Below are 16,102 nucleotides of genomic sequence, written 5' to 3' on the forward strand. Positions count from 1 at the left end.
GTTTGATTTGTGACCCAAGATATGATCTATCCTGGAGAATGGTCCATGAGCACTTGAGACACAAGTGTATTCTGTTGTTTTTGGATGGAATGCCCTATAAATATCAATTAAGTCCATCTGGTTTAATGTGTCATTTAAAGCTTGTGTTTCCTTATTTATTTTCATTTTGGATGATCTGTCCATTGGTGAAAGTGGGGTGTTAAAGTCCCCTACTATGATTGTGTCACTGTCAATTTCCCCTTTTACGGCTGTTATCATTTGCCTAATATACTGAGGTGCTCCTATGTTGGGTGCACAAATATTTACAATTGTTATATCTTCTTCTTGGATTGATCCCTTGATCATTATGTGGTGTCCTTCTCTGTCTCTTGTAATAGTCTTTATTTTAAAATCTATTTTGTCTGATATGAGAATTGCTACTCCAGCTTTCTTTTGATTTCCATTTGCATGGAATATCTTTTTCCATCCTCTTACTTTCAGTCTGTATGTGTCCCTAGGTCTGAAGTGGGTCTCTTGTAGACAGCATATATATGGGTCTTGTTTTTGTATCCATTCATCCAGTCTATGTCTTTTGGTTGGAGCATTTAATCCATTTGTATTTAAGGTAATTATTGATATGTATGTTCCTATTACCATTTTCTTAATTGTTTTGGGTTTGTTTTTGTAGGTCTTTTCCTTCTCCTGTGTTTCCTGCCTAGAGAAGTTCCTTTAGCATTTGTTGTAAAGCTGGTTTGGTGGTGCTGAATTCTCTTAGCTTTTGCTTATCTGCAAAGGTTTTAATTTCTCTGTCGAACCTGAATGAGATCCTTGCTGGGTAGGGTAATCTTGATTGTAGGCTTTTCCCTTTCATCACCTTAAATATGTCCTGCCACTCCCTTCTGGCTTGCAGAATTTCTGCTGAGAAATCAGCTGTTAACCTTATGGGGATTCCCTTGTATGTTATTTGTTGCTTTTCCCTTGCTGCTTTTAATATTTTTTCTTTGTATTTAAATTTTGATAGTTTGGTTAATATGTGTCTTGGCGTGTTTCTCCTTGGATTTATCCTGTATGGGACTTTCTGTGCTTCCTGGAGTTGATTGACTATTTCCTTTCCCATATTAGGGAAGTTTTTAACTATAACCTCTTCCAATATTTTCTCAGTCCTTTTCTTTTTCTCTTCTTCTGGGACCCCTATAATTCGAATGTTGGTGCGTTTAATGTTGTCCCAGAGGTCTTTGAGACTGTCCTCAATTCTTTTCATTCTTTTTTCTTTATTCTGCCCTGCAGTAGTCATTTCCACTATTTTATCTTCCAGGTCACTTATACGTTCTTCTGTCTCGGTTATTCTGCTGATTCCTTGCAGAGAATTTTTAATTTCATTTTTTGTGTTGTTCATCGTTTGTTTGCTCTTTAGTTCTTCTAGGTCCTTGTTAAATGTTTCTTGTATTTTCTCCATTCTATTTCCAACATTTGGGATCTTCTTTACTATCATTACTCTGAATTCTTTTTCAGGTAGACTGCCTATTTTCTCTTCATTTGTTTGTCTGGTGGGTTTTTACCTTGCTCCTTCATCTACTGTGTATTTCTTGGTCTTCTCATTTTGCTGAACTTACTGTGTTTGGGGTCTCCTTTTCACAGGCTGCAGGTTCGTAATTCCCGTTGTTTTTGGTGTCTGTCCCCAGTGGGTAAGGTTGGTTCAGTGGGTTGTGTAGGCTTTGTGGTGGAGGGGACTGATGCCTGTGTTCTGGTGGATGAAGTTGGATCTTGTCTTTCTGGTGGGCAGTACCATGTCTGGTGGTGTGTTTTGGGGTATCTGTGAACTTATTATGATTTTAGGCAGTCTCTCTGCTAATGGGTGGGATTGTGTTCCTGTCTTGCTAGTTGTTTGGCATGGGGTGTCCAGCACTGGAGCTTGCTGGTCGTTGAGTGGAGCTGGGTCTTAGCGTTGAGACGGAGATCTCTGGGAGCGCTCTTGCTGATTGATATTACCTGGGGCCGGGAGGTCTCTGGTGGTCCAATATCCTGAACTCAGCCTCCCACCTCAGAGGCTCAGGCCTGACACCTGGCTGGGGCACCAAGACCCTGTCAGCCACATAGCTCCTGTTGCTTGAGGATCCACATTTCTTCTGGAAAGGACATAAATCTGGCAATCTCACTTCAGGCCTAGCCCATCCACCTTTTCTCCCTTTGTGCTTAGTCTGTTTCACTTGCTCATAATGGGCCCCATGCAGAGGCCTTGCCCCCGGCCTTCAGACCAGAGCTCCTCGTGAAATGGCTGGGCCGACACCTCAGCTTGGGATGTGCACTGAAGCTCCTCACAGGACACTCAACTCCTGTGGGGTGTTTTTTATAAGGCCACTAATCCCATTTATGATGGCTCTAACCTCATGACCTTATCACCTCCCAAAGGTCCCACCACCAAATACCATCACATTAGGGATTAGGTTTCAACATATGAATTTTGGGGGGACACAAACATTCAGTCTATGGCACCCTGCCCATTGTATATCTTAAATGCCTTTGGACTAGTCCAATAGAGAGAGACTAATGTTATAGCCTCCTTACTACTCCCTCTCAATCCGTTTGCTGTGGGCAATCAAATGAATTGTCTTACAATGCAAATATGATTAACTCTATACCCCTACTCCCCGCCTCTCCAACCATTCAGTGACTTCTCATTGTTCTAATGATGAAGACATTAAACTCCTCAGGCCTGTAGTTGGGCTTTTTTTATTTGTGTGGTCCGCGGGCCTCTCGCTGTTGTGGCCTCTCCCATTGCGGAGCACAGGCTCCGGACGCGCAGCCTCAGCGGCCATGGCTCACGGGTCCAGCCGCTCCGCGGCATGTGGGATCTTCCTGGACCAGGGCACAAACCCATGTCCCCTGCATCGGCAGGCGGACTCTCAACCACTGCGCCACCAGGGAAGCCCTGTAGTTAGTCTTTTAACCATGATTCCCTACTACCTCTCAGGTACAGAAATCATCAGCATGTAGTTAAACCAGAAGTGTGAAAGTCACAGATATATATATAGAATGAATTCAAAAGAAGACTAAAGATGGAAACCCAAGAATCCCACCATTTAGCTGCTAGGTGGAGAGAGAACATAGAGATGGAAAGCCAAGATCTTTTCTAGGCATGGGAAATGTGTGTGCAGGTGGGACACATCCTGTTGAGTGTTACATGTGATTAAGAGCCCTGGATCATTCTCAAAATATTTGTGAAGACATGTGGATAAAAGGAGGATGCAGAAGTTGAACTTAAGAAAAGAGATGAAAAGAATGTAGCAAACATATTTCTCAATATGCACAGAAGAATTGAAATATGGGCAGAAACATTTGGGATACAATACAAGGAATTCACTATTTTATGCATCTACTCTATATTGAATTAATTAATATGCTATAAAAATGTCTAGGACACAGCTCTTAGAATTTTCCAGAATAAAGACAGTTAATGTAGAAGTTACATATTTTAATTTTTAGTCTTTTGCTTTTTACTGATTTCCTGGAGATCTGGAATCAGCAAGTGCACTGGATTAGGAATCTGAAACTCAAAGGTTTGAATCCCAACTCTTGCACTTATTAGGTGTGTGACTCTGATCAGTTTACTATACTACTTTGAAGATTACATTCCTCTCTGTGAAATAGGGTAAGTCCACCCATTCCATAGGTGCTATGTAGTTTGAATTAAATAACATATGTATAGTAGCTGCTTCACAGTAGGTACTCCATAAATACCTCCTTTAAAAAAATCATTTCTTCTTTGGTGAAGACAAATGGGAACATACTATCTAAGCGGTTGTCTTGTTTTTAAATATACTGAAGTTTTAAGGTAGTTTGCATGTCCATCTGAGTGGAGGGTCATCAGAGCAGTGGTTCTCAAAGTCTGGCTCAGGGACTCCTACATCAAAATCACCATGGTGACTGGTTAAACATGCACATTCCTGCCCTTCTTCCAAAACTTCTGGAAAGCAGGGCTAAGGCACCTGCATTTTAAAAAGCTCTCAGGCAATTTTTTGGCATGCTAACATTTAAGGATTGTATTACAGAATCTTATTCATCTTTGTTTAATGAAATAAAATGCACCATTTATTGTCATCTTTGATGGAAGCTTAAGACAGTTGTCAAAACTATCAAATTAATTTATTTTATTCTTTTCAACTAAAGATTATTAAAAAGTACCATTTGACTGCAGGAGAATGGATCCAGAGAGAAAAACTATAATCTAGACCTGATTTCTAAATATAATAGCTAGTTACATTAGGCTATATAAGTTAAAATTAATTACAATTAAGTAAAATCAAAATTTCAATTCCTCAGTTGCACTAGCCACGTCTCAAGTGTTCCACAACCACATGTGGCTACTAGTTACCATACTGGATGGTGAAGGATAAACATTTCTATCATCACAGAAAGTTCTATTTCATAGTGCTGATCTCTAGGACACCATTTCCCAGCTTGACTCAAATATACTATTTTTTCAATTAACCAGATGCATTTGATATAGAAAAATTTAAGTTTTTTACTTTGCCAGAAACAAATGCAGAAATGATGTATAGACCTTCCTGCCTTTTCTGCAACCCTTCCTCCCCTTCGCCCCAAACCAAAACTCACTGTAGCCTTTTTGCCTTGTTGCCTATTTAACCCTTTATCAACTGCATGCTTGCAATTCAGTGGCTCTCTTTATGTACCCTTCTCACAGAAGACAACTTCCACAGGAGAACTGTGCTGATGGGAAGGCTCTACCCGGATAAAATTTCCCTGGATGGCTCGCCGACAATAAAGGTGCAGGGTTAACTATGTCTGTTCTATGGGCTGTAAGCTGCTGGGCTGGGCTCCTGGGAGGGCGGGAATCTCATGGTTCTTCCTGTAGGAGCTTCATTCTCCAGTGATCCACCTCTTCCTCTACCTCCCAGATGGTTTTCCGGTTAACACTTCCCCTTTCCCCCTGCTGGTGAATTTGTGTTGTAAGTGTAGGTGTTCAGTGCTGGGGTAGAAGCTGGGGGGCAAGAACAAACTGGGGAGGTGGCGCAGTTCTAAAATCCCCTTTCTTTGTGACTTTTTTTCTACCTCAAGACCTGTTACCAGAGAATTAGGAAGCACTAAACAATTTGAACCCCACCACCCCTGAATCAACTATAATCCCACCACCTAGATAAAAGCTCTGTTGGTACTGTGGTGTTTATCTGTCTTTTCTCTATGTGATGACAATTCAGATCATAGTTTACCTTTCTAAATAGTCAGCTTTTTTCCCACTTACCACGATATTATGAAATTTTCCTTTAACATTATAGTCTTTGAAAGCAAACTTTATTAATATAGATGTCCCATAATTTACGTTACCGTTGCCCTCATGTTAAAGTTGATTCCTGTATTTTTCATTAGAAATAATGTGACATCTATCAATGTATATAAATTTTGTGCATCTCTCTGAGCAGTAAGAAAAAAGAAACGCAGAAAGAATTTTAGGTGAAGGGGTATTAATGTACTTGACATAGTTCCAAACTATCTTCTAGAAAGGCTGTAGCCATTTATACTCCCATAAATAGAAAATGTGAGTGTCCCACTTCACCTTTTCTAAAACTGGGTGATAGCTTAAAAACATCTATGCTAATTTGCTATAAAAATATTATATAAATTTTAGTTTTATTGGTATTCCTTAAACTATTGAGGCTTAACAGCTTTCATGCTTGTTGGGCATCTCTATTTTTTTTCTCTTCTAAACAATGTGTCCTTTGTCTGTTTATTGAATTGAGGGTGGCTTTTCCTTTGCTTTTTGCACATTCTTCCAATTGTCTTATGAAGCCTGGTCTAGGGCTCTTTGATTCAGCACCCGCTCTTATGAAAGTGACTCTTTGGGAGAAATCCATCCTCTCTCCTTACCCTCTTTCAGCTCCCCGTGCTCTCCGGTTGTTCATCTCTTTTCCTATCAGACCCTGATCTCAAATGTCATCTATGGCAGTCTGTTCCACCTTAGTGGGATTTTTAAATCACCTAATCATTCAGTGGAACACTCACTTATACTTCATCTCTCCTTATACAGCTAAAGGCCATAGCTTTTGTCAAAGATATCTGAAGTCTCAAATTTCCAGACCTAGAGTCCCAGTGCTGTCACCACAAAAAAATAGGCTAAATTCAAGAACTGATGATGACTCAACTCATCCGTGGAGACAAACAATAAGAGAACATGAATGAGAAAGAATAAGGTATTACTGGAAGATAGAGTTATTTTTAGAAAGACAACAGTTGCAAAAAAGCCAAAATTAATTATAAATGAAAAACCAAAAGTTACTGACGAAGTGTTCATAGTTTGCTCATAACTTTTCTTAAAATTTGAACTTTTCTTGCATCTGTCTTTAAAGCTACTATTTCTCCATTAGGTATTTAGAAACCTAAGACAGATATTTCTAAAAATTCTCAGTTGAAAATTATTTAATGTGATTTAAAAAGGTAAATAAAAAATACCTTACCTTTGAAACTAGAAGTGAAATGATTTCTTTTACAGTGTTGTCAATCAAATCATCTATTTTCGAATGGTACTGCTGCTGGATATTAAAAGACAATGATGCATTAGTTGATGTGGACACAAAACTTTTGTCGTAAGTCAAATGTTTTAAAGCTACTAGTTATGGCATATCCGATTTATACAAAATGGCCATTTTGCACATTAGAAGAACAAAACCTTGAAAACGATCCACCCAATCAACAGTTTTTACATTGTGGGGTTTGAAAATTTTCCCATGTGCTCTGTTGAGTGAAGCAGCTAATGGGGTTATTATATAGATGAATTGAGTTCTTTTTCTTATTCAGGAGAAGGAATGTGAAGGATACTTTTTGTCTTCTCCTCTATAATTAAGGTGGCTGTGTATTTTTCTAAAGGGTTGGTTTAGCTGGAGAAGCAAAAAGACTGGAAAAAGATTTAATTAATACAGCATTTCATGTCTGACAACTCTCATTCATAAGTTATTTTAAATGTGCTCTAGAAATAAAATGAGCTCCCAATTGTTCACACTGAAAGGACCTTTTTGTCAGCACAGGGAGCTGCAGTTTATACAATTCTTACAATATGCTCAAGCAGGGCAAAATTAAAATTTCATCAACAAAGGTGATAGATGGTAACAAATTAATAGGCCATAAAAGGTATAATGAAACGGCACTCACTCCCCATAGTTTTATTACTGCTTCCTCTGAAAAAGACGCCTTTAAGTAAATGCAAAAAAGATGTATTTAAAATAAACCTGAAAGACTCTTTTTTTGCTTTCTTTAGAGAATACTAGAGTCCCCTTCTTAAGCTAGCAGGAGCTTCGGGCTTTGACAGTGTGTGAAGGCACACTTCACAGAGAATGTGACTTGTAAAGACTAACCCTATCTTGATGGTTCAAGGCTTCTTGCAACAGCTAACGTAATGCATAGAGTAAAAGTACTCAGGTCAGTATAAACATTAGACCAACTTAACAGCTGCTGGGTGAATGGTTTCCAAAGATGTAAGTTTTTGAAAGCTATTTTTTCTTCTGAAAACATGTCTCAAAGTTTCTACACAGAACAAAACATCAACTTAGGTCTGCGTTGGAATACGCAGGAATGAGGTCTCCCCACAGGCTCTGACAGTTACAAGCCATCATTTACCTGCACAAATAATGAAGAAAGGAAGCATAATTTTGGAGCATGTGAATTATTTTCTTTTCCTGCTTGTGTGTGTGTATGCATGTGTGTGTTGACAAGTGGTCTAAAATTAAGCATGCATATATGAACAAGGAAATTTCTAGGCATGTATTCCACTCAGTGAAACAAAATACTAAGCGTCCATCTCACGTAAAGCCTTACTGATCCTCAAATTTGTGCTCCCCAAAGGACAAACAGAACGGAAACCTAGATGGGGGATTTCTACTGCTGTAGTACTGACACTTTTGCTTTCAGAACAGCTTGAAGAGAAGGGAAAGGGAAGAGAACAAAGAAAAGCAAGGCAGAAGAGGAAGAACCTGAAAAACCTGGCTGGTAGTTGAGATGTCCAGGAAGCCCCCCACAGATACAGGTACAAAAACATCACTCCCCCTGGCCCCCACCAGCTGAAACTGTTCCAATGCCTCTGCAGTGGAGGAGCTTATGCAAATGAGCACAGCAGCTCTCCCTCCATGCACACACTCTTTTCAAATCCTTCTCTCTCCAAATTCGTGTCTGTGTAGCAGGAAGAGCTAAAATAGCAGCCTGAGGCTCCCTCCTCTATGGGGTAGAATAAGAAAGGGATACAGGAGATGGGCTTCAAGCTTCTCTCATCCCTCTCACATGGAAAGTGCTACAGAACATTCAGGGGTTGAGGCACCCGAACCTGCAAACAGTTCCATCTTCTTAAATATGCCTTATCCTCCATGTTCATCTCCCTTTGCCATAAACTTTATTTTTAACTCAAAAATAATGAAATGCCATCAGAAGGCTATTGGATATAAAATAGTAGAGCTTATACATGTTAAACTTTTGCATTGGACCGATTTTGTCAATTCTTAAAGTCAAGAGATGAGCCACTGAAGAGGCCATTTATATCCTTTTTATCGAAAGGCAGGGAAAGCCACAGACTCTGGGAGCCATCAAATTCTCCTACTATACACATCTTTTGACTGCTGTTTTCTTTCATATCTAATCTAGCCAAAAGCAGAGATGGAGGGAAGGAGAGAGAGAGAGAGAAAGTCAAAAAGGAAGAAAGAAAATATACTATACATCTTAAATGTGTTACCCAGGGGGCAAACCCAAATAGTATAAGGGTTGCTAGATTTTTTTAATATGGGATTTTGCTACTGTAAATTTCTCTGATTAGCTCTTACACTAATTCTAAATCTGAAAGCTGTTGGGAACTTCCAGAGTCTGCTCTAGCTGCACAGTTGGTAGAGGTGGTCTAGGAGAACTGTGGGTGGAAATGGGGAGGTGGCCTGAGAATTCATAGTTTACATACATATTCTGCAAAGAGAATAGTTCAGAAATGCCACATACAGATAACAGATAATTAGCTAGAAAAAGTTATTCATTAGGAGATCCAGATAGCTTCCAAAGACAAATACAGACACATACAAAAACCACAAAACAGGTAAGAAGAGAATTTATCTGGAGACATTTACATTTCCTAAGCTAAAACTGATAGGTTTTTCATTTAGATTAGCAGACCAAATTTTTGTTAAAAACTTGCAAACTTTTTCTCGGCAAACATAAAAGCCTATAAATAAAATTCCTATCAGGATATTTCAAGTTGGATCAATGATTCTACAGACCAGGGTTTTGGTAATTTCCAGACCATTCTTAGACTAATTCTCCCCACATCTGCCCTCAGAAGTAAACCGCTGCTGCCTTGCTTCTCCAGTAGATGACTCCGAACTTAGATTAAGATGACCGTTGAGGAATTTTTACTTCATGGAGCCCAGGGAATTCAGATCAGGCACAGGTCTGAAATCCTTGCCCCCCTATATGTGGGTAAATATTCTCATTTCACCGGACTGTTCTCATGAGGAAACACGCAAGAAACGAAGACTAATCAAAGGCCACTGCAATCCAGCATTCTTAAAAGATTTTGGTCCTTCTGTTGGATTGGATTGTTCTGGTAACGGAAGTATTATACTGCAACTGAGAACAAATCCCGCATAAGTAGGGGCTCCCGAGTAGCTCCATTAACGTGCTTCCATCTTCAATGGACGGACCATGAGGTACAGTAGTTCTGAGAGCATATGACTGCCTAAGGCCCACGCAGTCATCTGCTTTTCTGCAGGAATGGATAAGGAGGATTTCTAAACACTGGTGGTTTTCTGATCCCCACATCTGTCCCTGAGGGCCTGGCCTGAGATTGCTGACTCATTACACACAGCTGTCACAAGAGCAGATCATTCACTCACTAATCACTCCATTAAATGCTGTTCTGGGCTGTGGCCCAGAGTGCTTGCATCATTGTGTGCCACATAAGAAAACAGAATCATAATTTAGGAGCCCAGAAGAGGCTTCACTGTGGGTAAGGAGCTGGGAAGGTTTTATCCCAGCAATGACGATATAACAAATTTACTAGAGACTGTGGAGAGGTAATTCCCTTAAATTTAGAAAAAAAAAAAAAAAAATCTGCTAGGTTTACCAATGTAGTATATATTTTTATAAGGTTCCAAATTGTGTAATAATCTAGTTTTTTCAACAACTTTATTTGTTGCTTGCTATACACTGGGGTCCGTTGGTTCACCTCTGTATGTAATGTATTCACCACTTTGCAATAATTCCAAAACTTGTCTCAAACACGTACAGGGAGGAAAAGCCTGTGCAATTATGTGCATATATTTCCTGGAGATTAAAAGCAAAGTATAAAATACTTCTTTTGCATTGAAATTCTTGTTTACCACTTTTCAGGGTTGCTAATGAGTTTTACACCTGCACATTTTGAACTATATTAATTGTGTGAAAGTTGTGGGAAACTAATTGTCTCTGGTGAGAAGGTACAGGTGCAAACATAATGAACAATAGCAGATTACTCTTCAAAACCATCCACCTATTAATGTAAAGAATCATTTGACAATGCAACAATGTTTTGTCATTTGTGCCTGTTTTGCTTTCAGAGTCCTACAGTGAGTTGTTTCTTACAGAGGAGGATTTTTTTTTTTTTTTAATGGGGGTAATATTTTTAAAGCAAAAAAAATCAGTCTGCTCATTCAACAAATATTTATTACGTGCCTATCAGTATCAGGTACTGCAGTGTACGTAAAAATAAGAACAAATGGATAAATTCAGTATTAATGGAAGAGGCAAGATCATTCTATCAACCTGATGAGAAATGGATGTGTGTATAAAGAGACTTAAGGCAATATTCCCAAGCAGACAGTCAAAGGCTTACATCTGGCTATAGAAAACCAAGAGAAGGTGGTTATGAGCCATTGAGAGCCAAGCCAGCTGCCTACTCATTCAGGTAATTAGAGATAATAAATCACATCGTAAGAGATCAGAGAATAATTACTGAACACTCTATAACACATACCAGCTACTTAATGTGTCTGTATGGTTGTATGCTGTGGTATTAGAAACACATCTTTTCCCCCTGAATTGCTCAAAGAATGAAAGATGTGTACACACACATAAGTTACGGCCAAATAGCTAATGTTTATCTCTGGGTTAAAAAGTATGAAATTCACAAATAGTGGGCCTTCTCATCCTCTTAGCAGTTACTTAAGCCTTTCTGCTTGGATGAGAATTGTTAGCCCAGTGAAGAGTTGGTTCTGAATTTGATTCCCAGGTGTCAACTGTAAGACTTGTAAGATTTAACATATTCATAGAGCACAAAAGCATTTGACCTATTAAAAAATATTTAGTCAATCCTGTAGGTATAAAAGGTTTTCTTTTTTTTGAAAATTTTAGATTTTATTGTCTCATTAGATGTAATTTTTTGATAAGAACATGATTAAGATATAGTTCTATTTTTTTTTTTTTTAAAGATGACTGGTTTGAACAAGAAACAAAGTGGTTCAGCAACTTGTGTTCACTGAATACCTGAACACTACAGAACAATGAACTTTGGGTGCATTAAAAATCAGTGAGAAATCCATAATGCATGAATCCTTCTGGAGAAGGATTTTTTTTTTTATTGGAGTATAGCTGCTTTACAATACTGTGTGAGTTTATACGGTACAGCAAAGTGAATCAGCTATATGTATAAATATATCCCCTCTTTTTTGGATTTCCTTCTCATTTAGGTCATTAGTTATCTATTTCATACATAGTTATCTATTTCTAGGTCATTAGTTATCTATTTCATACATAGTATCAATAGTGTATGTATCATACAGTCAATCCCAATCTCCCAATTCATCCCACCACCACCACCACCCCCTGCTTCCCCCTTGGTGTCCATTCGTTTGTTCCCCATGCCTGTGTCTCTATTTCTGCTTTGTAAATAAGATCATCTATACCCATTTTTTCAGATTCCACATATATGTGGTAATATATGATATTTTTCTCTTTCTGACTTACTTCACTCTGTATGACTGTCTCTAGGTCCATCCATGTCTCTACAAATGACCCAATTTTGTTCCTTTTTACGGCTGAGTAATATTCCATTGTATATATGTGCCACATCTTCTTTATCCATTCCTCTGTTGATGGACATTTAGGTTGCTTCCATGTCCTGGCTATTGTAAACAGTGCTGCAATGAACACTGTGGTACATGACTCTTTTTGGATTATGGTTTTCCCTGGGTATATGCCCAGTAGTGGGATTGCTGGGTCATATGGTAGTTCTATTTTTAGTTTTTTTAAGGAACCTCCCTACTGTTCTCCATAGTGGTTGTATCAATTTACATTCCCACCAACAGTGCAAGAGGGTTCCCTTTTCTCCACACCCTCTCCAGGATTTATTGTTTCTAGATTTTTTGATGATGGCCATTCTGACTGGTGTGAGGTGATACCTCATTGTGGTTTTCATTTGCATTTTTCTAATGATTAGTGATGTTGAGCATCCTTTCATGTGCTTCTTCTCCATCTGTATGTCTTCTTTGGAGAAATGTCTATTTAGGTCTTCTACCCATATTTTGATTGGGTTGTTTGTTTTTTTGATATTGAGCTGCATGAGCTGCTTGTATATTTTGGAGAGTAATCCTTTGTCAGTTGCTTCATTTGCAAATATTTTCTCCCATCCTGAGGGTTGTCTTTTCATCGTGTTTATGGTTTCCTTTGCTGTGCAAAAGCTTTTAAGTTTCATTAGGTCTCATTTGTTTATTTCTAAAAGGTTTTCAAACTGTGTTCCTCCTGAGGTTCTGGGTAGTACCTCAGGAAAACCTTGTGTCAGGGAGGAAGAAGGCTCCTGACACAGGCCTGCCTCTTCCCTGCCTCTGATGATGGTTACATCCCACACCATGAGTGGGAGGAAAGGCTGTTATCATGGTGGGCATGTCCCTCACTGAAATCCACATCTGGGTTCTTCTGTATGAAGTGACCTTAAGAGTTGCCTCCTGGTCTTCAAATTTAGAGGTCACCCTCATATATGCTATATGTCATCCAAAGCCCCAAACTCTAAATTCTTCTAGTATTAATGAAAGTACATAATACAGGTATATGCATCTTGAAAATGTTAACAATCACTCTGCTTCTGAATTTATTTAGAATTTAAAGGAGGGTGAATTCATTTGGTTTTAAATAATCTTATCTTTAAAAATTTTAAAGTAGTTTGCTGATTCTGCAGCTTAACAGGGAAGAAACATTCCCCTTGACACTATTTAAGGTATAAGTATCGACACGTGTTTTAATGAGTCATTGGGTATTGCTATGTAGTGTTATACGCAGAAACCAAAAACCTGAAAATGGAATTAATTATATTATTTTAATTTGAAAAGACGAAAATAAAAAATGTACACATACGAAAATAATAATTCAAATGAAAATGTGCTTTTTTTTTTAAAAAGAAACTTACCCACTGACTACCAAACTGGATCATGCCATGGGGGGGAAATGAAAAGATGATGGAGAACATAAGGGAAAAATAAAGAAATGATGAAAAGGTAATTACCATGGGAAAAGATGCAATAAAACATCAACTTAAACAAATAATCTAAGAAAAAGAGATCCATTTCACCCAATCACCACTCTCAACAAAAATAAATCATGGGGTAAAATAAACTGTATTTCTGAGTATAGAATCAAAGAAAATAGAAATCAAATTGAAACAACGGGGTATTTATTGAAGAAAAGCAAAGCCCGATCTTTAAGTACATTTCTACTTGATCTTTAAAAGAAATGGAAACTTTTGTGTAAATAAAATATTTCATGTGCTATTTTCTGTGGCCTGTTTTTTGTATGCAAACTCTGGATACTCTATATTTGTATAAACAAAGTAAGTAGCTTTCTAGCTTTCTCATTTGCTTGTGAAAAGCAAGGTTTATGTAAATACACAACACCTAAGCCGTTAAAAGGTATATCTGAAATTCAATGGCCACTTGTAAAATTTTGGGCTGTCTTTATATTAAAAAGAAGAAATTGACAAGAGCAAAGGATAAAGGGGCATTCCATTATTATAGTAAAGATCAAACACTTGTATGGGGGAACGTGGTCTTTTTAATCTAGTCAAGTGAGAGACTTCTAGAAACAGCATCCTCCTCCACCAGGGCACCCAGTGGTGCATTTCCACATGGGACATTCAGTCTCCACTTACCTCCTGTCCTCCATCCAGGGCACAGAGTTTGGTGCTTTGCTTTTTGGCATCAACTAATACATTAAACATTGTACACACAGAGGCTGGGATGCGCAAGTCAGTTGTTTTGCTTGCCTTTTGCAGCTTGAGTTCGAATGCAGTTCTTGTTCTATTCATTAAAACATGAATTCAGAGTAAGAACTTCTGACATATGTCCCACCTGTTTTGTAAAAGTGAAATCAAAACTACAAGATGCTAATTTAAAACATGCAAATATGGGGTGTGGCATTGCCTGGGAGCGAGGAGGTAGGATGCTCTTCTTTTCAGGTGTCTCGTATGAAAGATCAGACTGTGGTATTTTATATTAAACATAGCTTTTGCAGTTGCTCAGACAATATTTCTACCCAAATGAAGCTATTTGTTACATCTAGTGTGTACTTTTCATGGAAAAACTTCATAGTTGCGCTTAACTGTCTGAATGAATATCCAAGTAGAAAAATCACCTGCTTCTCTATGTTAAAGCAGAACAAATCCTCTGTGTGAGTGTTCACCACATCAAAAAAAGGACAAGTCTAGAAAACACTAAAACACCATAATCAGTGTGCAATGGAGAATGTGTAATTCTTTTATGTCATTTAGGTTTCTCTTTCAAATACCTGAAGTTGCATTTAGGTTTTTTAAAGAAACTGCATAACAGGTAGTTTGGAAATGGTTTTGCCAAAGTATCCAAAGAATATCCATAGATTTGATACATCAGAATCACAGATGACGAACATGAATTTTTTTAAACATTAAATAATCTAATTCATGGCCTTGCTTTACAAAGCCATTAAACATTATTCGAAAGACAGGATTTTTCTTGCTTTAAAGAATTCAGGATTATTAATTGCTCCAACCAGAATCTGTTATTCCCGTATGCTGCCCTCATTGTTCTTGCACATATTTTGAACAAGGGCGATGGGGAAAACAATGCTAATTAGGATGCAATACTGATTTTGTAAAAAGTATTAAAGAAAAGGAAAGCACATGTGGAAGAATCCAAAGCCTCATAACTTATTTCTGGTTAAGTTCTGAAAGAATGTAAATAGATACTCGGAATTCATCCGATGTGGATAGAGAATGCCAGAAAAACAGAACAATTGATGGCAATGATCACCCATGGGGTTTGCCATGTCATTTCACAGCACACAGACACAGTAAGTAATGCATAAAGTACTTAACAGATCTCCTCCATATGTCTCAGGAAGTATTGCTTTGGGAATTTAAAGCAAGTATTCCCAGAGGATAATAAGCACAACAGAAAGGATTAATACGGTACGGGTGCTATTGATGAGGGTAATGGTTAGGAGACCCGAGAAAAAGTAGCAGGCCAATTTTATCAATTACACGGGTCCCCAGAATTCAGGTCAAAGGACCTCATGTCCTTGAAATTTCGGAAAAGTGGTACATGTTGAAACCTTCCTTGTGACAATTATATAGAAGAGACTTGGTGAAAAGTGGTATTTTGGGGGTTGGCAGAGTAAGCAGCAACTTGAAAATACATGTCTACCTTTTGACACAGGCCTCTATCATATCACTGGCCATTAGTTTAAGTCTTTGCTCTAAGTGATGGGCAAATTCTTGTTCTGGCCAGTGAAGATCAAATATAAACATTTGCAGTGCATCAAGTTTCCAAAAAAGGTCTTCTGATGTTGCTGAGCCATTGCTAGAAGAAAAGGGAAAAATGAAGAACATCGTGAACTTCCACTGTTAGCTGCGTCACCAATACATTGTTTCTTCTTTTCTGTATCACTTGCCATCAGTGAAAAAATACTACGTAAACCCCCTAGTGATCAATACTTTTCTTTGTTCAACCTTCTAATTTTCCCCTTTCACTTCTTCTTAATGAATAAGGCAAGGAGAACAAAATGGAAATATAGTAGTAGGGTTTCATTAAAAAGGGGTAAAATGAATAATGACTCTTTACTAAGGAAATCAAATTATATACATAGG

The 16,102-nt window shown here is 38.2% G+C and overlaps 1 protein-coding gene across 23 annotated transcripts in view; it reads right to left on the minus strand.

Moving 5' to 3' along the window:
- CADPS2 (calcium dependent secretion activator 2) overlaps positions 1 to 16,102 on the minus strand; it is a 483,200-nt gene that overhangs the window by 49,792 nt on the left and 417,306 nt on the right. For 10 of the 23 annotated variants that reach the window (XM_067746860.1, XM_067746861.1, XM_067746859.1 and 7 more), the window contains 4 exons: positions 15,660 to 15,815; positions 14,132 to 14,279; positions 13,394 to 13,408; positions 6,450 to 6,524 (listed from right to left, as the gene is read on the minus strand). In XM_067746860.1, coding sequence (XP_067602961.1) covers positions 6,450 to 6,524; positions 13,394 to 13,408; positions 14,132 to 14,279; positions 15,660 to 15,815 — 394 coding nt within the window. The remainder of the gene's footprint in view (positions 1 to 6,449; positions 6,525 to 13,393; positions 13,409 to 14,131; positions 14,280 to 15,659; positions 15,816 to 16,102) is intronic. The other 13 variants (XM_067746862.1, XM_067746874.1, XM_067746858.1 and 10 more) reach the window with 3 other exon arrangements.

Source organism: Pseudorca crassidens, chromosome 8, assembly GCF_039906515.1.
Source record: "Pseudorca crassidens isolate mPseCra1 chromosome 8, mPseCra1.hap1, whole genome shotgun sequence".
In the NCBI taxonomy this organism is placed as follows: Eukaryota; Metazoa; Chordata; class Mammalia; order Artiodactyla; family Delphinidae; genus Pseudorca; species Pseudorca crassidens.